Raw genomic sequence first — 22,978 nt, forward strand, 5'->3', positions numbered from 1 at the left:
CAAGAAAAAAGACGACAAAAACGTAACAACAGTGAGATCACTGATCATCAGTTTTCTTAATTTTTAAGGTGGGTGGACGGGGACGGACCCACCGATAATTAATGCTAATCGTGGCGGGCCGGGTTACTTTTGTTTAAAGTTATTTGATTTATTTAATCAAAAATAAAACCAGCCTGGTTAAATCTCCTTGCCTTTACTTTAATTTTTACTGTCCGTATGTGTTGCCTTAACGCACCATCTTCCTTTCTTCCTTTATTTAATTTTTTTTTCGTGCTCCATTTCTTTTTTTCTTTCTTTCGTCTCCTTCTCTACAGTAAGCGTAGACTACGGTCAGTTCACACTGGAAGCGCAATATTTCGAGGGACTGAGTTGAACAGTTGCTATAATGATCCATGTTTAACAACGGTTCTCCCACTCTCCTCTTGCCCCAGTCCCCACGACTCAATTTAGCTCTGTTGCTAAGATAAGTTTGGTCACTCATCTAGTGAATAGAGAACATCAAGTACTGTAGTAGAGAAATATACAATTTTTCTATTTTATTATGCCACAGTGAAATTTCTGTTAAACACCCTCTTGTCGCATAGAATCAAGGACTGCTGTGTTAGAAAATCATTTCTTTTGGAAGAACCCATTAGATACTCAAAGATTTCTTTAATCTCTTTATTTCTTCCTCCCTTTTAATTCACCTTTTATTTGCCACTTTTCAAAAGAGTTCTGCCTTGTCAATCTGAACATGCGCCAATGCAAGCGGGTGCAAATGTTTTCCGAGGGACTCTCTATGCTCATTACATGAGATGATACTTTAGAATAATTAGGTGTTAGCCGAACAAAGGTTGGGGGACGGTACATTAGAAGTGTCCGCTGTCTGAAAGGTAAGTCTTTATCTTAAGCTTCTTTCGACGTGCTCGGACGTGAGCTAATGATGCAGTTTAAGGAGAAAAACGAAGGTAGTGAATTTTGCTGACTTTTATTCTGGCGTGTTAAAACTATGGACGTCGGCGTTCCGTCCAAATACTCGGTTCTAACGCGATGTTTTGCCTCGGGGCATTACGACTGAAATTATTTTTAATGGAGTGATGTTATGGCATCCTCAGTATTTTAAGTTCCCTACAACCCTACTTAACGATCGGTAGCGTGCTCTGATGCCAAATGTATGATAATGATTTGCACCATCATCTATAACAGGATTGTAAATGCAAATTTTTGTGACAAGTGCGGTTGCAATAAAAATACTAATTTGCATTCATCTTTAAGCTCGTTCAAGCTCTGTCCCATTTTTCTTATCTTTACTTTTCGTTTCCCCTTTTTAACGTGATTCAGTTCCAAACACATAACATGAAAATTGAATAATAACTAAATGGATTTGTTCCGTTTACGCTCCTGCTTTAAAAGAATGTGGAACATGATCATGAACTAAACTTTGTCCTGTTTTCGCCCTAGCATGAATGTCATGAAATCTCTGTCTCTAGTTCGGACACAGCTAACATTCTGGATCGTCAGAACTCAGGCTATTTAGCGGTTGATTAAAGCTTCGTCATCCTTAAAAGTTTATTCGCACCTTTCGTTGGAATATCGCAAATAGTGTGTGGATTTGCGAGAGGTCCTTTTTTTAGCCATTGTGACCTCGTGCAATTTTTATGTAACCCTGACGCGTAGGTGCAAAGTTACCTGTTCAAAGCAGGGGTTTGCTTTTCATGCACGAAAAAGCGACGAGGGCAGGAAATTCCATTACTTTCCCACATGAACTTGCTTTTAATTAGTTTGTTGTCCACTGTTTTTTAAATTTTGGCTTCAAGGAGACTAGAGATTTGTGCCTGTTACTTAACGTTGAATTAATAATTGTATCCTTAGTAAGGTTTTAATCTAATCATTGTAGGTTTTTTTTTCCCTCAACGTTCGAAAATTTAGTGTTTATGGTGATAAATATCTTTTCTCCGTGGCTGTCCGCAAATTTTCCACATTCGGGATTTTGCCATATTTTGTCCACATTAATATCATGTGTGACTAATGCGATTACGATCAAAACACGACAATGCTCGAAGCAGAATTTAATCTCGTTCCTAGATGAGCTCCCTTAGTTAGATTACAGTGAAATATGAAACAGCGCTGGGTTTGATTAGCGAAAATGTTACTTGTGTGAAATATCGCTTTCACATTGTTGTGTTGGAACGGGCAAAAGCATTTAGATTGTCACGCATTCCTCATGTCACGTGAAATAACTATGAGCCATGAGTACTTTAGTGCTCGCATAAAGAAGTTTTAGGATTTGAGAAACGCCAGTCGGCGAGAACTGTGGAACGGTGGTCTGGCACTTTTTCAGATTCTTTGCCGACCTAATTGACCAACTGTGCCCCCAACTACCTCATATAGCTTAAATGTTTTGACACTTGAATAAAATTTATTACTGTTATCATTACCTCTCGCTGGTTCGCTTAATAGGCCATTTTACAGTTGTGTACTTAGTTGCCAAGCCTTTGATTCAGAGTGAGGCTAAAGATGACCTTGTTGTGATAGAGACCTGTATCTAGTTAGCATGATAACAAAGTGATTTACATTTGAAAGGCAGCAAGGTTTGTATCATAACAAGGTCATCTCTAGCCTCACTCCCTTTCAAAGGCTTGGCAACCAAGCACACAACTGTAAAATGGACTATTAACTTACTTGCAGGAGAAGAAATGCTCCCCGTACTGAAGCAGTAATAATGAGGAGACTACCCAGGGCTCGACACTAACGGTAGCCAACTAGCCACAGACTAGTAGAAATTCAGTTTTGGCAAGTGGTTTTCGATTTCTACTTGCCAGTTTGGCTAGTAAACAAACTGAAATTATTGTAACATCTAAGTTGTCACTAGCCACTCGGCTAGTAACTTGAAAAGTTAGTGTCGAGCCCTGCTAGGTACGGCATGTACTAAAACCCGAAACGCCGAAACGAAACCGCCAGAACGAAACCACCGGAACAACCGAAACGAAACCACCGAAACAACCAGAACAACGGAAACGAAACCACCGAAACAACCAGAACAACGGAAACGAAACCACCGAAACAACCGAAACGAAACGAAATTACCGGAAATACAGTTAAAAGGAGTCACATATCGTCTCCAGGTTCCTCTTGCCGCCATAATTTTAACTTATCTCTCCTTCTAGGTGATAAACGGTAGTAGCCCACGTGAGTTGTTTTTACCGGTATGCTACCAATCCTACATTTCATTAGTTTTGTAACATTTGACACAGTCTGCATTTAACACTTTAACACTTGCCTTGGCATTGATCGAAATGTTCACGGTCTCCCATTAGAAGTTAAGCTTAATTTGCTGGGATTTTCTTTCCTTAAATCTCGCAGATCAAATACTCACACGCCAGATCTAGCTTTAACTTGAATGAATGCGTTTTAAACATTTTAAAATGTACATAGCTCAATCTCTAACCTATAAAATACATTTTAGTCTCACCTTTTCTTTCAGCTCTTTAGTTTGTTCGGCCATGCTCTCGTGCTTTGTTTCAAACGCGGGAATCGGCAGTAAAAACAACTCACTTGGCCGGACCAACACTCAAGGGTCTTAAAATAATTGAGAAGAATATGCTGCCTTTCTATAACATCAAGAAATGGTTTAGATATTCTAGTCTTCTCGGATAGCGACGAATAAATGGAGGTCCCGTCTCCTGCAGGGTTAGGGGTAGGAGACGTTAATTTCCCACGCACGAGATTACTGTGTGATGGATGTCCTCCCCTGGAGTGGGATGGGTGGGTTGTTCTCTTGCGTTTCAAACATGTGCCTCTGGCTCGGGCAATATGGGTAACCATGCCCCACGTAAAGACATTAAACTTTGATTACTATTACTATTACTACCGTTTATCACCAGGGAGGGGAGATAAGTTCAAATTATGGCGGCAAAAAGAACCTGGGGACGATAAGTGACTCCTTTTAATTGTATTTCCGGTAATTTCGTTTCGGTTGTTTCGGTGGTACCGGTGGTTTCGTTCCGGCGGTTTCGTTTCGGTGTTTCGGGTTTTAGTACATGCCGCTACGTACAGGCTAATGCTCTCATACAAATATCCTCCTCTTAAAATTTGAATGTGGTTAAAAACTTGTTAGAGAGAAAAAGAAAACTAACAAACAAACAAACATTCCAAAACAGAAACGAGCTAAAAAAACAAAGAAACAGGAGCGACTTCATTATCAGGGCTGCAAATTTCAGGTGTGTTTTTAGGTTCGCTTCTTAAAACCTTGTGGGAGACATAGGCACAGGGGTTTTTCCATGAGACGCAGTTGCCGACCAGAAGGAGACTGGAACTACACTATTTCTTTGCCCATTTTCACACCAACTAATTTGTGGGAGAGGCAATTCTTATTGGTGCAAAAAAAGAAAACCAGATATTTGCTTTAATCTTTGGGATAAAGCCCCCTGAACTTTCGCCTTTCCTTCAATTCACTGAATTGAATGAAATGTCTCCTTCGGTTACGTTTTAACAAACAATCAGAGTTATACGTATGATGCACGATCCTCGCAGTAGATAGCGCTATTTAAGTAATAGCGAAATTCAGACCTGAAAAAAGTCAGGCCTGTACGGGACTCGAACCACTGACCTCTGCGATACTAGTGCAGCGCTCTAACCAATTGAGCTAACAAGCCAACTGAGAGCAGGCCGTTAAGTTGATTCGTAATGAACCCGTGAAAGTGATAAATGAGATAGAATAAATATATGAAAATCATATATTTTGAACTGCGGTATTTGATACGTATGATGCACGATCCTCGCAGTAGATAGCGCTATTTAAGTAATAGCGAAATTCAGACCTGAAAAAAGTCAGGCCTGTACGGGACTCGAACCACTGACCTCTGCGATACTAGTGCAGCGCTCTAACCAATTGAGCTAACAATTTCACGGGTTCATTACGAATCAACTTAACGGCCTGCTCTCAGTTGGCTTGTTAGCTCAATTGGTTAGAGCGCTGCACTAGTATCGCAGAGGTCAGTGGTTCGAGTCCCGTACAGGCCTGACTTTTTTTTTTTTCAGGTCTGAATTTCGCTATTACTTAAATAGCGCTATCTACTGCGAGGATCGTGCATCATACGTATCAAATACCGCAGTTCAAAATATATGATTTTCATATATTTATTCTATCTCAATCAGAGTTATCTCTTTTACATGCATTTTTCAGGTTTTGTTCAATTTTCTACCCATGACCGAATCACAAGACCTCTCTCCATTGTTCCAATCTACTGATGAGCAATCTGAGCCAATCAAAGCGGAGGTTAAAGGTAACCTCCCCTCCTGGCTGACCGGGACCATGATAAGGAATGGACCTGGTAGATTTGAGTGTGGTGACACCTCCTTTAATCACTGGTTTGATGGCCAAGGTCTGTTACACAGCTTCCACATACAAGATGGTCAGGTTACGTACAGCTCAAAGTTTGTACGAAGCGAAAGTTATGCAGACACAAAAAAACGCAAAAACTCCATTCATCTCGAGTTCGGCTCTTTCATAGCCCCAGATCCCTGCCAGAATATCTTCGACCGTTTTGTGTCGAAGTTTTGGATGGATGAAGTGCCTTTTGACAACGCGTTCGATACCGTGTTTACATTGAAAAACAGAGTCTTCGCAGCAGCTGATTCCAACATCATTTTCGAAATCGATCCCAAGACCTTGGACACGTTAGATAAGGTCGATTTTGCGAAAGAGTTTCCAGGTAAATCTCAATTCTATTGTTTACTGATTGGTATCCATCATATACTTCACTTTCTAGTGGTCTCTATAAGGTTTGAAGGCGTATGCATTGTTTTCCGTTATATATATATATATATATATATATATATATATATATATATATAAGCGAAATAGGCAACGTAGGATCCATGACAGTGCTCGACAATGAAGGAGCGATTACAGTAGCAAATGGACTACTCAAGTGACGCACATATGGGTTTTAATACAGCCTGTTTCGTAGACCAACAAAAGTTGATCCACTCATCAGTTAAACTCCATACACACTGAGGCATCGTGACGGTTAACTCTAACTCAGCAACGTGATCACATGGCATTGTTTAAAAAATTCAAATCTTGAAAACCGTGCGCGCGCCGATAATAGCGTTAAGAATACCTGAGAATATATTTTCGCCGATGTCTACAATTGGATATTATTTCACTTCGCTTGTTTAAAGAGGCTTCATGCGGATAATGCAAGATAAAAAATTTCTCAGTAAGGCATAAATTGCAACGTTTTGTGGCATTGGAATATGATCTAGCCCTAGCAATAATTTTCCATGAAATCGAATAGTCTTCCCTCTTCTCCTTTAGTTTCCACAGGTACTTGCTCAGCTCTGTGTCATTTCGCCGTCTCTCGTGGTTGAACGACATTTGGTGGTTGCGCCATCTAGTCTTAAAATCTGTCGCTGTGAGGCCAACGTACGTTTTAGTTTCTTCCTTGGTATCGACTGTGGCTTGGTAGACGACCTCGCTTTGCAAACATTCCCCTCCTAAAGGGCATTCGTTTTCGTTCCTGCAGTTGCACAATCTTTGGGGGCGGCTATCTTCGGACATTTTTGCGTTCCTGATTGTGGCTTTGTTATGCCCGTCTATGATCTGTTTCATATTTGGTGTGCACGAGTAGCTCAGTTTAATGGTGTTTCTATTGAAAATTTTCCTCAGTTTGTGGGTGACTGGAAAGCACTTGTCAATAAGGTTAATGAACGCTCTGCCAATGTTGGTCTGTACGTTTCTGTTAAATGGTGGGTTAAACCAAATTATGTTTCTTCGCCTTTTGGTTTGGTATTGCGGTCGGTGCGGTTCCGGTTCAGTGAAGTGCAGCTTGTATGTGTAGCCACTCTTGTGCAACGCGTCTTGGTAGGGAGGTGCGGCTTTGTGCAACGGCTTTGTGCAACTGCAGGAACGAAAACGAATGCCCTTTAGGAGGGGAATGTTTGCAAAGCGAGGTCGTCTACCAAGCCACAGTCGATACCAAGGAAGAAACTAAAACGTACGTTGGCCTCACAGCGACAGATTTTAAGACTAGATGGCGCAACCACCAAATGTCGTTCAACCACGAGAGACGGCGAAATGACACAGAGCTGAGCAAGTACCTGTGGAAACTAAAGGAGAAGAGGGAAGACTATTCGATTTCATGGAAAATTATTGCTAGGGCTAGATCATATTCCAATGCCACAAAACGTTGCAATTTATGCCTTACTGAGAAATTTTTTATCTTGTATTATCCGCATGAAGCCTCTTTAAACAAGCGAAGTGAAATAATATCCAATTGTAGACATCGGCGAAAATATATTCTCAGGTATTCTTAACGCTATTATCGGCGCGCGCACGGTTTTCAAGATTTGAATTTTTTAAACAATGCCATGTGATCACGTTGCTGAGTTAGAGTTAACCGTCACGATGCCTCAGTGTGTATGGAGTTTAACTGATGAGTGGATCAACTTTTGTTGGTCTACGAAACAGGCTGTATTAAAACCCATATGTGCGTCACTTGAGTAGTCCATTTGCTACTATATATATATATATATATATATATATATCTGTTTCTCTTACCGGTGACCGATCAGAACGCCAGTAGTTCTCGGTTATTTCTCTGTGTCTTGATCAAAGAATTCGTTGGCTCATCCGACTCATTTTATGAACAACTACTTACCTTAGTTGTTTGATCCAAAAGGTGATGCCAATATCAAATTCACAACAGCACATCCGCAACACACCGAAGATGGTTCACTGATTAACATCTCCGTGACACATGCTGAAGATTCCACCTACGATATCATAGAAATCCCGGCCTCCAAGACGGGAAAGGACGAGCATCCTCTAGAGGGGAGTAAAATGATTTGCTCCATCCCACCCACTAACGGAGTTGGGTATATCCACAGTTTTTGCATTACCGAGAACTATATTGTGGTTCCTGAGGCACCACTGGTACTGAATTTGTGGGAAGCGTACGTTCACCGGTTGAAGGAGAGTGGTGTCGCTGATTGGTTCCAGTGGATAAAAAATGAACGTGGAAGATTCCATGTCGTCGACAGGAAGGAAGGTACTCACGTTGGAATATTTACAGCTGATCCGTTTTTTACGTTCCATCAGGTCAACGCTTTTGAAAGAGAAGGGAAGATTTATGTCGACACCTGCTGTTTCCATGACCACACAATCATCAAGCAGACGTACCTGCATAACATGCGATCCCCCATAATCCCAGGGGTAAAGAAACTTGATATCCCTGATATACGACGTTACGAACTTCCTCTTAAAGAACTTGGAGATGTGAAGGATGGAAAGCCTCTTGATAAAGGACCTGACGGCCTGGATTACACCGTGCTGCATCCGGGTGTAGAATTTCCAACTATTAACAACACAGAAAAGAATGGCAAGCCTTACAAGTTTTTCTATGGTGTAGGAGCTGATAATCAAAAGTGGTTTAGTCATCTAGTGAAGGTGAATACAGATACCAAGGAGTATGTCACGTGGGCAGAGCCTGGAGGTTTTGCCTCAGAGCCTGTATTTGTCAAAGCGCCTGATGGGAAGGATGAAGATGACGGTGTGGTGCTGTCATGCGTAATAAACATCCCAGATGAGACAACCTACCTTTTGGTGCTGGATGCTAAAGAATTCAAGGAACTGGGGCGAGGTGTGGTTAAAGGATTAACACCAATGAGCTTCCACGCTGGCTTCTTCACATAGAACATATTTTGTTTTATTATCATCTGGTAACGCTTTCAATGGATCATGGTCTGTTTTTGCAGAACTTTCAGAGCTCCATTTAGCCCATCATACGTTACTGAGTTCAGAAGCCATCTAAATTATTTCATTTAAGCAATAGAACACATTAGGGACCTTAAGAAACCACGACGGTGACGGCAACGAGGACGTGGAAAAGCAAGAGATCTAATTGGCTGAACAATAGCTCAGCACGTGTGTTTTGAAACTTTGTACATTTCGTAGCCGTCCTATGCAAAACAACAACGTGAAATCGCCAAAATTTGCGTCGTCTGCGAACCGAAACCGCGACGGCAAATTATTTTAATTTACATTTGGAACTTAACGGCTACTTTATACGTCATGTTGAAGTTGAGCTGTGGCGCTGTAGGAGACAGTAAGCTCAGTAAGAGACAGTAAGCTAAAGGAATGTTCATCTATTGCCATAGCAGTTGTGCTTGTCACAATTGAACACATCTTCGGGTAGCTGTCATAATGCAATAAAGAATTCTAAAATCTTACTGAACCTGTTTTTATTACAACCTCTAACCAAATCTTCTACAGCCAGATGTGCTATTTTCATTTTGAGCTCTCAAGGGTGTGGGATTTGTTCACCAACTTAAGTGTACTTTTCGCCTTTACAATGTGAACACGTTTCACGACAAAGGTCATCGTCAACCCACGCTTCATTAGAGTTGCAGCTTTGGAAATTTGCAATCTTATATTTCAGATTATTTTCATATTGTGCCATGCAGATACTGTATTTGTTGCCAAAGTTACTTTCGGTGCTATAAGAATTGCGTCCGAAAAATTTGTGGCTGCATCTTTGACAGATTTGCTTAAGATTACAGGATCTTTTAGCGAGTTACAATTTCGGCATAGAATGACCTAGGTACACACTTATTGATAATTTGCGCATTACTTAATTATTCGTCTATTTTTCATTGTCACGATTTAATGGTTTGAACTGAATATCGCACAGTAGAATACTATGAATTGTGAAAGACACGAGCTAATATGTTTACTCCTGATTGGAACAGTATCCAAGGAAACAACCACAAATCAAAACAAAACAAACTCACGAAACAATCCAAAATTGAAACTAGGTAGACAGACAAATGATGTTGGGGATCGAGCATTAAAAGTTTTTTGAATGCAAGCTGTCACTTTCCGAATCTTCAACAAGAATTTTCCTTAGTCCTCGTTATCGAGAAATCTGAATGACTCATAAAATCGTTCAATTATTTTAGAAGCAAAAGAGACTCGAAGAGAACAAACACAGTAACACTTTACATATATATTATTATACTGTGGTCATATCTTAAGTACTATTTAAAAAACAAGCAGCAGTGTTTTATCCTCGTGTTTTTAGACCCGATAAAACACGTGCTGCGAGTTTTTTAAATAGCTTCAAAGACCCGAGCCTCTCTAGGAATTTTTCCAAACGTTGTATGAATGCATTAAATAGCTTCAAAAACCTGTGCCTCTGGGGATTTTTCTAAACGTGATTTGAATGCATGAAAAGTTAATTACATACAGGGGGGAAAAGTGCTCCTTGTTCGGCTGCTGTTAAAGTTCAGAAAGCTTTTCCTTGAAATGCCGTCCAAACGCGTGTTTCAAGAACCAAAAAAAGCGAAGGAAGAGAAAGATTACTTGGATAGTTGTGTTCCAAGGGCTACTCGGTATGCCACAAAGTGGGCTTACAAAATTTTTGGCGAGTGGCAAAGTTCAAGAAGAAATAAAGACGCCTACTTGGAGGATATAGGATTTAGAGTTGAAGTTGAGAGTATTCAGAGTTTAGAAACGCGTATTGTTGAGATGAGCGCTGAATCCTTGGATTTTTGGCTGACAAAGTTTGTTGCGGAGGTGTGCAAGGAGAACGGAGAGCGGTATCCCCCAAGAAGTTTGTACAGTATTAGCTGTGGATTACAGCGTTACTTAGAAGAGAGCAATGGACGCGACGCTATAGTTGCGTCTTCCAAAACTGCACAATTAATTTTGTGAACAATGGGAAATTGTAAAAGAACGAATATGTTCTAACAAGAATTTATGAGGAAAATAAACTTTGTTGTTTACTACGGTTAATGTTTTTGTATGTTGCCTTTTGGGGAATAATTTGGAATTATCATGATTAACGTGATCTTTATATAAAGATCTCTGGTGGTCTTTATATAAAGATGACAGTAATCCTATTTTCATCAATAATTCAGTGTGATTTCGTTGTTTATGAATTCTACCCCGATTTCCCCCGAGATCAAAACTCTCTCCGGGCTTTTCAGAGTGATCATTCTATACGGGCTATAAAGGTTCATACACGTGATCGATTTGCCTCGTGTGATAGGCTAATAAGTTCATGAATTATTAATGAGTTTTTGAAATCATAACATGGAATCACGAGGTGTCAATCTTGCTCTTCGCAAATACGTTTTACACACGAAAGGATAGCCTTATAATTACTACTTTAGTCATTAGACCTCTACTTTTATACACTATGTCAGGTTTGTTTTCTTTTAATAATAACAAGTTTACGAGTCCATAGGGATCATATTGTTTTACTATACTTAAAGAAATGTAATTGTATAAGGTGTTATTATCCTCGCTGTAATTTGCTTCTCCAAATCCTCTTTAGCAAGAATCAATGACATCTTCGTGCACACTAATCAACTATGTGGAGACTCTTTAGAGAATTTTGATTAATTTCTTAGCCTTTTCGAGGCGTTTAGCTAGTAAAAAGAAGCGAAATAGTCAACTGTGCGACAGAAGCAGCGATTGATAAAGCGAGGGAGCTCGAGGTTTGGGTCGGGACGGGTGACAGCCTAGTCCTTAAAGAAAAACTGAGAAAAATCGTTTTGCATCGAATGTCCTTTTGTTGTTTGGATAATGTCCTATACCAGCCAGGTAATTGATTTATGGAACAGAACTAACTAAAGAAGTCTTAAGCATTAACATATTCAGTCCAGTGTTAGAGTTTTCGTGGAAACGTTTCTGTTACTATCGTTTCTGCGTTTCTTTTATCCATAACACTTCAGTTTTCCTATTGTGTAGTATCCCTCTTCCTGTGGCCAATCTCCGAGGTCACCGAGTCTGATTTGTGACACGGGAAGAGAAGACTTGTCTGTCAACAGACCACCGTCCTCTCTCCAGCCAGCGTTGGACAGTCTTGGAAATTCACCGTGGCAGTTACACTTGTAACCACTAGAACAGGAATTTTTTACTCCGCACTCGCACATCTTTTCATGTCCTGTTGCTCCACCCCAGTAGTTCATACGTTTTCCATCACGTGACATCCACCAGCCACTTCCTTCTTCTAGAAAAGATACGTCATTTTTACACTCAAACTTAATAAACTGTTCACAATTTTGTGAGACTCGTGTAATTGCGGACAGCTGATCGGTGCTGACTCCATTGTATTGCACATCTTTACTGTAACATCCAAAGCCTTCACATCCATCCTGACCACCAACATGAGTTCTTTCTTCACTGTCGTGACTAATGACCGTCACGCCAACTCCGCCTTTGTCACTCATGTCACAGTAGACACTGAAGGGCGTCAAGCCTCCGTTGCCATCAGGGTCAATCGTATAAGTACCTGAGGATATTCCACTTAAGGCTGTCTTTAGTCTGCTGCAAGATGACATGGGCCTTAGCACTTTAACTACAGTTTTTACCTCTATAAAACGCCTTGTATTTTTTGCCAAGCACGAATAAGTCCCAGTGTCATCAAGACTAACTTTCCTTAGTAGCAAAGTTCCGTTTGGATAAAGAACATGATTTGACGCGAGACCACGACCGACCTTTATCCATTGAATATCTGATGAACCTTGAGCTGCACAGTTAAGCATTACGTTACTGAGGGCTGATGCCGCTACTTTCTCAGGAGGTTTCAATGTAAATTTAAGTCCGCTGCTAACTACCACAAGAGCGACTGCGGAATCTTCTCCGATGATGTTTTTTGCGACACATGCGTAAGCTCCAATATCTACCTTTGCGATATTTGTTATTATCAGGTTTCCATTAACAACTGCTGTCTTCCTTCTCGGCAACTGTCCGAACGCTTTTCGCCAAGCGATTGTCGGTGTTGGCTGACCAATGGCTTTGCAGAGCAAGGTTAAGTTTTTACCTTCCTCGACGTTTACTGACGAAGGTTTCTGAATAATCTTTGGGGCAACTGGAAGAAATTAAAGGAGTACTTGAAATTAAAAACTCATAAAAAGGAGCAGACAGTTTAAATTCTGTTGAACCTGCATGAAAAGCACCATATAATTGTAAGACGATTTGTTATCGCTGATGTATTTGATTTATAAACGAAGTGCGTAACGTTGTACATATTTATGATCATGACCACAATAAATTTCCCTGGATCGTTAAGTATTATTCTCTCTAATGTCCTACTAGTCAGTTGGATCCTACGATAGGACTTTAAAAAGAGCGGCACTGAATGAATGTTTGGCGATATGAAATACTACTGACCTTGAACTGTCAATGTAGCCGAGGCTTTCATCACTCCCAAGATATTTTTCGCCACACAAGTGTACATTCCATTATCCCGTGACGTCACATCCATAATCAAAAGATCTCCACGGGATTGCACAATGCGCTTCTCTTTGGGAAGACTGGAATTCTGCTTCAGCCACTTGACCATTGGTTCCGGATTTCCTTCGACCAAACACTGAAGTGAGGCTTTATTTGTTTCGTTCACCACTATTGATGTAGGAGGTACCCTAATGGATGGGGCAGAGATAGTTTTACCAGGATCTCCCTTGACTCCGGGGGGACCCCTAGGCCCAGGAGGTCCCTGAATACCCGGGGGGCCCTGGTTTCCTTCGGGGCCTTAGATCCCAGGTGGCCCTGGCAATCCATGCTTTCCAGGAGGACTTCTGGAACCAGGCCTTCCTCGTTTTCCTTTATTGCTTTTGGGGCAACGAACCTTGCAGGTTATGCTGCTCAAAGCGAGTTTCACTTCCTTTTTGATGACTTCGTGATCGATACTGTCGCTGCAATTTGTTCCCTTGTCAATGGTTTGTGCACGGCGCTTGTGACAGATGTGTAAATCTACAGGAAACAGCCGGAAAATATAAGGCTGGTTATTTAAACAGAATTTAGCCGTTGTCAAGAGGAACGAAAGCTAGCAGTGGGAAGACATATACTAAAGGAAAACAATCCTTTACGGAAAATACTTGAGGCCCATTGCTTGCGTAAAACCGCGGTTAGGTTAGACCTCGTCTAGACAACCGGCCCATAATTAGTGTTTGGTTTCGTGTTCTTTCCTGATTCTAATATATTTCATTGGCTCAGTCGCTAATAATATATCTTCATTTAAAATGAAAATGAAAATGAATTAAATGAGCCGCGCCGTTAGGTTAGCTTACTCTCTTTCTTTTCAGTTATTATTACAAATTTATTCCTCGTTTACTATTAGAGGATAATGCTATGCTCCAAGTTTTATATTATGCCATAGGACAGTAACAGTGTTAAGCAAGAGAGGAAAAATCATGCTTCCTATTTAGCTTTCAGTGCACTGCTTAAAAGGGGTTAGAGAGAACAGCAGCTGTAGGTGTATGAAATATAGACGGGCAGCAACGAATACTCAGTGAACTGTTGATTTCTGAATTGCGACTGTTTGATAATAACGGGCCAATTACAGAGTCATTATCCTTGAAATTATTTCTTATTAAGAGTACTTCCTTTGCGGCAACATACAATAAAAGCTATTTGGGAAGCGATTTAAGTTGAACTCATATCACAAGCACCAGTCAATTTAAACTCACCTTTATTTGAGTCACTGTAAAATGAGTTCATCGACGACAATTTTTCGTCACTCTCTGCTCTTTGTATCCCGAGGTTTATTTCTATCGGGCGATTCAATAATTGAAGCATTTGTCGATGAGCATAAAGTTCAACCTCAACATGAATTAATCCTGCAAGACAGGTTACCGTAAGAAATACAAGCAATTTGGAAGACTGTGTTGGTTTCGGTTTCTCCATAATGTTTGTCAGCAAGGCTGCAAGGACGCCGACAATCAGCGAAAGGTGAAATCACTGATCTTATGGATTGCTAGTTCCACGTAGATGATAAGTTTGCTTAACAGCGTGAACATTTTTTTCGTGTGTAAGTGTATTCCATATTTCCGTGTATCAAGTTGCATTTGATACACGGAAATATGTTGATATATTGATATATTTAGTTTTGTGTGGTGACAAATCTATTCTAAAGTTATCACAAGATACTGAAAGATTATATCTTATTGTCTAAAAGTGAAGGTGATAACCTAAAAAATACTGACAAAACTGAGAATCATTGGTAAATGGTCTGTTTGCCGATAGCCAATCTAGTGTAGACGCATTTAAAGTCTGTCCCAGGTCATATCTCTGTTGTATTCAATTCGGTTTCACGGAGCTTTTTCTCGATACGTGATGCATGCTTTGTCGAGATATGAGTTTTATCGGCAGGTCACGAGTAGACATAGACAGTAGACAGTATCCTTGCTTGTACTATATGTCATACCGTATTTTAGCACGCGTCACGGAAGCTGCACTAAGAGATCCTTGATTATTTGTTATAACTACAGAAGCAGAACGCGTGAAAATTTTTGAATTTAGATAAAATATATCACAGCATTACCGACTCAATCAGAATTTGTGTCACTGACAATGTATTTTTTTCAGTCAATTGAATTCGAATTACCAAATAGCTGTCTTGTTATAATTCATATCCGGTGCTGCTGAAAGTGTTCCATACTTTCAGGATGGACAGCTTTGAAAATTAGCTTCCTTTTGAGATGAATAATTTGGCAGGAAACAATATTACAATTTGATTAGTTCGAAACAAAAATTAACAAATCCGACCAAAATCATCTGAGATACAAAAAGCCAACGACATTGTTCGATGGTAGACGTGCACTCGAGGATACTGGCACTTGGTGACATCATGTTAATTGTTAAATTTTAGAAATTAATAACTGACTCTTATTTTCTAGTTATTTCTTTGTACAGATACATTGAGCAGAAGGCCAAATCTAGGCTAATTTAGTGATCTTGATTTACAACGGGATAGATCTCCGCCTTATCCGATCTGTTTTACTTAGCTACATTTCGACGTGCGACCTTCTAGTAAACAAAAATTTGATAATTGTTTCAGCAAGTTTAATTACGTGTGCTAAATGATTCATGTTGTATCGCACCAAGAGTCCCTGTGAAAGAAGTATTAGAGAATTCAAGAAAATATCTGACCGATTTCACAGGTAATCTACATTTCTCTTCTCGATTTCCTGAATCTCTTAATCAGCCGAATAGCGGTAAGGTTTCCTTGCTTTGCAGATTACATCAACAAATGCCAGAGCGTGTCGGGATGGACTTGGCTATGATTTCTTCCTTTTGATACACAGCAAGGCCACGTGGAAATGCAAGCTCAGTAAAAAAAACCGTCTCTGTAGAGAAGTGTAGCGGCTAATGAATTTTTTCGGAGTACGTGTTGCTGCCAATCAATCTTGTCAAACATTACCTTCCGCGTTTAGCTATGCATTTTATGTAATTTTGTCTCGGCCAGGTCAGGGCAAATGGTTTTCAGTGACGTCAGTCATGAAACTGACAGTTCATTAGGTGGGTGACAACCCAAGACAAGTTTATTTCAAGCTGACTTATCCAAGATCAGCAATTGCCAGTAGATATCACCCTTATTGTTACAATCCACTTTATTGAATAATAATAACTAAGTAAATACATAATTTCACGTAGCAACTGTTATTTTACAGGTTTTTTAAGATTAGCTGCTAAGTGCAAGTTGAGTATTCTACACCAAAAGTCCTTTAATAAAAAAAATCTATTCGTGAAATTTAACAAACTTCATCATGCGATCATCGGATTGACACTAGTCCAGTTGTACTTCACGTTGAATTTTGGGAATATCGGGATACGAACGATTCGTGAATCAGATCCCTTATCTTTATGACCCAAACATCTTCATTAAACTAACTGAAAGCCGAACAGCTCTGAGCGATATAAGATTGTCTGACATCCTTAAATACAGGGACTGGATCATCGATCGCAATATACCTTTCAGAAGACGGTAACTTAAGAGATCGCATGGTCATTCCTTAAGAGGAATTTAGAAAACTTCTTCACCTTGTTTATTGCCCAACTTTCACAAGGAAAAGTTTGAATGTTAGACGCAATCAAAGTTAAAATACAAGCGGAATGATATATATTATATTCAGTCTTAAGCATAATATTTTACTCTTACAGAACTGCAAGGCCATAGGTCCCTTATACCTTGACATCTCTCGAACCTATTGATCAATTTACAAAACTTTTCGGCGGAAATGAATTGGATAAATTAAACAGCTCCATATCAGCTTTTCGGTGTTAATAAGTTAAGATGTGAGGTGTGTACCTTCAAAATTTAAAAATAAAATGTGCATAAAGTAACTCTCAGCAGAGCGGTGTCAACAAGCTCTGAGTTTAACAAAAAGCACTCAGTGGTCTACGCTCATCTATGAGTGTAGGGGTGAAACTTGTTTTCTAACCTCTGAAGTTCTAAAGGCGGATGTTTAAACATCCTGTGTTGATACGCGATCTTTACCAAACCAGAGGCTAAGATTGACTGATAGTCTCTTGAACCAGAGGAGCCGCAGAAATTCTCGTTTCATATCTTTATCCCTGAAAGCATAGATGAATGGATTTACAGCGCTGTTCGAGTAATGCATCCATTTTACGATTTCCACTAGGCGCTGAAGATTGCGACCTGCAGGCAAACACTGAAGACAGTAAACAGCGATCATTAACAATGAATAAAATGGAAGCCATGCCAGAAAGAAGAATCCAGACACCACTGTTAGGGTCATCGCCACTTTAATTTCTCTCTTTATATGGCTCCTTTCCCGACATGATATTCTACAAGTTCCAGCTGTCCCAGGTGTATGGCGGCTCAGTGATCGCGCGATGCGGAATATCCCAACGTACATAGAGCTGATAACGACTAACGGACCAAGAAACCCCACTGCTGTAAAACTCGGCGCGTAAAAGCGTTGAAGCTGAAACAGACTCTGCAATGGAGTTGAGGAAGCAACGAGAGCTGCCAATAGCCATGCCGATGTAATCGTTACGGTGTATACTTGCGACGAAAGTCGTTGATATAAGAATGGCCTTGAGACAGAAATGAAACGCTCCACGCTAATAGCTGTTAAATGAAACACCGATGTCAAAGCGCTGAAAATGTCCAAGCTGATGAATAACACGTAGACGGCGTCGCTATTGCTGATTCCGAAGCCTGAGATGCAGATCCAAAGCGGTAAGGAGATGACACCCACGATGCAGTCGGAACAAGCCAAGCTCACCAGAAATACATTGCTTCTCTTACGCAATTTTCTGTTGTGAATGAAAGCAGCCATAACGATCGAGTTGCCGATGACGATTGCAAGTGCGAGTAGAACTGAAGAGAAAACAAAGACGAGGGTATCCACTTCGGATCTGGGATCCAACGCGTCAGGTGAAAGTGAAATATTAAGTGCTTCTGTTCCGCTGTTGATCAAGGATCTGTTTCGCTCACCAGCAGTCATGTTTCGACGTTTTTCCTCACCTTGTTACGCCTCACCGTCAATAACTCTGAGATGATAAAAAATCAGTTCGAATCAAAGCGACGAGTTTTAGATAACAGAAAAAAAGACATAAATCAAGCACACTCGGTGATTGACGTTTAAAAAACTTCTTTTCCGGTATAAACAGCTGCTTGTCAACTTTTCTTTTTCTTTTACCCTATACATAAATCAGTTTATGGAAACAATATAATTGTTACTTTCCATGGGTGTTGAAATCTATTTCTTTAGGGAGATTACTGTTGCGACACTTGTAGATAAGCGGTTTGCTAGGCCTGCATTCCGATTACCGCATCTTTCGGTCGAAATATTTTACGACTGCACGTTCATTTTACTCGTCTCGATTGAATATATTATCAGGTAACCGAAGAGCGGATTTCCACCTTGTCAAAGAATACTCCGTTTCAATAGTGTTACGGAAGTTTTGTTGACTTAAGAACGTTCTGGTAATTGAAAGAGAATAGAACTCGAAACAACAGTTGAGACTTATTTCCTCAGAAAATGGAGAAAGGTGATAACCCCAGAAGTAAAGATACAAATCGCCAAAAGCTTTAAAAAGCGACAAACATGTAATTGAATGTTCACAAATTTTATTATGTAAAACCTTTGATTTCGCCCATGAGGCTAGTGAACAGAAAACAGTTCAAAAACAGGGATCCGGAGTTACAAGTAAGTGTAGAGATATTTGGAAATGTTTTCAGTTGTCTAAATGTATATTTAAACCATTTTGTTGAGAGTTGTCTTGCGATTAAATGAAATAAAAATGTGGAAAAGCGATACTAAAAGTCATTTTTTAATGAAATACAAATAAATCAAAACGCAAGTGTCAGAACTTCGATTAATTTTTCGTCCTACGCTAAACACAAGATACAGTCATCAACCATCCATTGGTTACCACTAAGAACAAAGACGCAAATAGAGTAGCTGGCTGAGTAGATTGAGATCCAAAATTTATAAGAACGGTCTGAATCTATATCATTGTGGTAAAGCATAAGTTACAAAAGTTCGATTTTTACACTCTATCTAAAACAACAAGTTTTTTCGTGCCACAGTATTAGTAATAATAAAGAATATTTTCCTGAGGCATATAAACAATCTCAGAACAGATTTTTAACACACAAATGTCCTTATCAATAAAAGGTTGAAAGCAATAAAATGAAGATCGAGAGATTTGTAAAATAAAACAATTCTCGATCTTTGATTCTGTATAGGAAAAGAGTGTATACCCTAACCTACTTTTTAACCAGTTTCGAAGAGGTTATCCAAGCGGATGAGAGCTACATTTCTCAATTTATTATTTCTATGCTTTCGACTTCTCTATGTAGTGCACATGCTAATGTAAATACAGTCTAATGAACAGGCCGTTTTTGAGTGTAAAAAAAAAAACCTTTCCTCACTGAGTGCCAACACAAAACCATTTCTTGCGAAAATGAGTTTTAATTATGACAGAGAGAGAGAGAAATCTTTTAAAAGCAAGAGGCCTAGACCATCTCGAAGATGGCCTTACTTTCATATTTCATTAGGAGGGCTAGAATGTTAATTTATTTTTCAAACATATAGATCAGCTTTATCTATCACTAGTAGGAAGAAAGGTAAATATCTACGTTCTTGACAAGGAATTTAACCAAAAACCTCCGGATTACCGATGATATTTTATTACTATTGTTATTTCTATCCGAATTTTATCACTTTTTCCGCGAAATTACATTTCTATTTCATACAAGGTATTTGCATGATCAGTAAGCAATGAAGGAATACAACAACAGCGACATCAGTTCGGCTTGGTATATTCAATTTGATTTAATAAACTGCTCTTTCTCTCTCCCTTTTTTTGTTTTTTTTTTGATACACAGTCACCAAAAGGTAACTGCAGGACAAAGCATAAATCACCGCGCCCACGAAAAGAAAAGGCTAATGACTGTCAGCCTAAAGAGGTAACAGTCGTCGGTTCCTTGAACCCTAAAGCCAATATGCATACATCAAAAGTAAGAATGTAAAGGAAGTAATTTTAAAAATTGTTAAATAAAACAGAGCCGAAGGAGTAAAAAGAAATTCGAATGAAATAAGACACAAACAAAATATTAATAAATAAACACATAAAATAAAGAAATGACTATATAAACAGATTCAAAAACAAAAACGCACAAATGGAAAACGAAAGCGTAGATCGAGTGTCAGGTCAAGGGCTTAATATTACGTAATCACGTCATATTACGTAACATGACCATTAACGAGCTTTTGAAATTGAAAAGAATCAATTAAAGTGTAAGAATTGCTTTTCTTATGCTGATGTGAAAAAATTGTTGACACTGTCTCTTACGGCTCAGCTACTATTGCACAGTGTAATTACGATTAAGCCTTGTGTAATGCTTGAACTTATTAATTCAGCTTAGAACTAGAATTCCCAGTATTCCCTTCAGAAAACTCTTATTTTTCTCGTAAATATCATGGGAACTTTGGTTTATTATTTTTCTTCCCAAAGTTTAACATGCTTTTTTCCCGTTTGATTTTTGTCTGAACCTAGCACTGTGTTGCCAAGCCAGTTTAACTCAGAAGGCGGCAGTCGCGCTTTCCTAACATAATTCAAAAGAGTAGGACTGAGATAAAATCGAATCTCATATCTTGTGCTCCGTATAGATTAATTGCTGTTTTCATGGCCAGGGTTGTAATGTGGAGAACAATTTCCTTGGAATGAAGAGGAGCGAAGTGTTTCTTTAGTTTGTTGGTTGGTTTTGGATCTTTAGTTATTGATTTCATTAAAATTGGACATCAGGGATATCCTTTTTTAATTTCGAGTGTGCAGATCAAGAACTTCTTGTGTATTTGGAAATTCCGGCTGGACACGACCACCTCTACAAAGTCTCCCAAGGGGACCCAAAAGTCTGGCGAAGGTTCGGCGCATTTCGGCATCACGAAAGGCATAAATGGCGGGGTTGATTGCACTATTTGAATAATGTAGCCACTTCATAACGTCTACCATTACATACTGGACGTTAGACGAAGAAGGGAGACACTGAACACAATAGACATACAACATGTTTAAAACGAAGAACGGCGTCCACGCAACGAAGAAGAATCCTGTCATTACGAGCAGAGTGAATGCAGCCTTGCGCTCTTTACGTACTCGTTGCTTGAAGCTCCCGTTCCGTGATGGCGCACAATGGATTAAAACTCGTGCAACACGGAAGATTCCTATGTTTACAAAAATAATTATCAGTAACGGGCCCAAAAAGCACACGGTAAACAATAGTGCAGAGTATACTTCGAGAATCTTCAATTTAAGCCCTTGTTCGTCTTTGTTTCGCAAATAATTTCCAGGATGTGACGAGGCGACGATAATTCCTAAGATCCACGACAACGTCGACGCAAACGCATACGGTTTGATGGAGAGTGTCTGGTGATAAAACGGTCTTGAAACGGCTACGAAACGCTCAAAGGATATCGCCATGAGGTGTAAGTTTGACACAAGGGCGCTGAAGATGTCAACAGTGACGTAAAATGCCATGGTAATGACACTTACTTTCCAGTTCATTATCAAGCCATAGATTCGGATTGGCAGGGAGGCACTTCCTACAAGGAGGTCAGAGAAGGCAAGGCTCACAATAAGTGCATTGGTACCAGTGTGAAGTCGGCGATTTTTTACATAAGCTGCAATGACAAGAACATTTCCTACCACGATGATTAGTATAAGAAATAAATTAACCACAGTCCCTGCTGTCATTCCAATTCCAAGTTTTTCCAACGAGTTTCGATCAGACTCATTCTGTCCATTTGGAAGAGTTAAGGTGGTCTTTTGAGTTTTACTCATGACGACGACAAAATAACTCGAGCCAAGATCACTCATCTATGCCGGCATGGCTCTAACAAATTCGTTTACATCAATTTGACGTGTTTTAAAGCAACAGTCGCAATTCTTCAACTATGTTAATATGGAATAACCAATTTGTGAATCATGCAGTATTTGAATAGTACCACCTGATTTATAAATGTCATCGCGGCCGAGTATTTTAATAAAAATATCCACATCTTGAAAGTTCTTCACAACCATCAATCACAATTCCCCTTTCGCAGTATAAACAGTTCATTCGGTTTCTACTTTTCTGGCAAGATAATTTTTCAGTAGCAATCATTTACCATCGCAAAGTCCAAATTGTACAGTGTTTCCATAGACATTCGGTCTGTTTTGAATGATTACTATGCAATTACTTTACTAATGAAATAGGTTTGCGTGCGTTAGTGATAGGTGAAAGGAAATGAACCTTGATCTGCGCGTGTTCCTTGATGTGTTTGTCTCCTGCTTTTCCTCAAGACAATGGTTTCATCACAGTTATGGCTTCCGACATGGGAAATGTGTTTTGAGCTATTACCTAAATTATTTTGACTTTGTAAGTGTCCAAAAACCTCATAACATCTAACTGTGTATAAAAAAATGAAATTTCAAAAAATTTAGTTATTTTAAATTAAATTATTTTGTATTGTGGAAATATCCAAAGACCTCATAACATCTAACTCTGTATAAGAAAAATGAAATTTCAAATGGTTATGAAAATTCGAAGCATTCTTTTCTAATTTTAAAAAAATAAAGAGCGAAATTTTCTCAGCCTTTTGAATGAACTGAACATCGCAGTTGACTTTTAAAAGTCTAAAAGATCGTAAATCATGTCAGAAAATGTTTTGAATGCACGAAGAATATACT

General features: G+C 39.4%; 4 protein-coding genes across 5 annotated transcripts; 1 reads left to right on the forward strand and 3 right to left on the reverse strand.

Annotated features, from left to right (window-relative positions):
- Positions 1-807: 807 nt before the first annotated feature.
- LOC111345287 (carotenoid-cleaving dioxygenase, mitochondrial) lies at positions 808-9,255 on the forward strand. Its single transcript, XM_022952562.2, has 3 exons — positions 808-872; positions 5,165-5,693; positions 7,665-9,255. The coding sequence occupies exons 2-3, from the start codon at positions 5,186-5,188 to the stop codon at positions 8,675-8,677; spliced, it is 1,521 nt and encodes a 506-aa protein (XP_022808297.2). The 5' UTR covers positions 808-872; positions 5,165-5,185; the 3' UTR covers positions 8,678-9,255.
- A 1,791-nt stretch (positions 9,256-11,046) lies between these two features.
- LOC111345290 (roundabout homolog 1-like) lies at positions 11,047-16,048 on the reverse strand. Of its 2 annotated transcripts, XM_022952566.2 has the most exons (3): positions 14,461-16,048; positions 13,163-13,744; positions 11,047-12,860 (listed from the first exon to the last, which is right to left on the reverse strand). In XM_022952566.2, exons 2-3 carry the CDS (start codon positions 13,332-13,334, stop codon positions 11,704-11,706), a joined length of 1,329 nt encoding a protein of 442 aa, XP_022808301.2. In that variant the 5' UTR covers positions 13,335-13,744; positions 14,461-16,048; the 3' UTR covers positions 11,047-11,703. The 2 variants fall into 2 exon arrangements, with proteins under 2 accessions (XP_022808301.2, XP_088582047.1); XM_088725921.1 differs by lacking the exon at positions 14,461-16,048 and having other exon boundaries at positions 13,163-13,798.
- Positions 16,049-17,238: 1,190 nt separating this feature from the next.
- Positions 17,239-18,246, reverse strand: LOC111345285 (D(1)-like dopamine receptor). Its single transcript, XM_022952560.2, has one exon. The coding sequence runs from the start codon at positions 18,244-18,246 to the stop codon at positions 17,239-17,241; it is 1,008 nt and encodes a 335-aa protein (XP_022808295.2).
- Positions 18,247-19,059: 813 nt separating this feature from the next.
- LOC148727647 (histamine H2 receptor-like) lies at positions 19,060-22,652 on the reverse strand. The gene has a single exon (XM_088725736.1). The coding sequence runs from the start codon at positions 22,124-22,126 to the stop codon at positions 21,068-21,070; it is 1,059 nt and encodes a 352-aa protein (XP_088581862.1). The 5' UTR covers positions 22,127-22,652; the 3' UTR covers positions 19,060-21,067.
- Between the last annotated feature and the right edge of the window lie 326 nt (positions 22,653-22,978).

Source organism: Stylophora pistillata, chromosome 6 (assembly GCF_964205215.1).
Source record: "Stylophora pistillata chromosome 6, jaStyPist1.2, whole genome shotgun sequence".
Classification (NCBI taxonomy): domain Eukaryota; kingdom Metazoa; phylum Cnidaria; class Anthozoa; order Scleractinia; family Pocilloporidae; genus Stylophora; species Stylophora pistillata.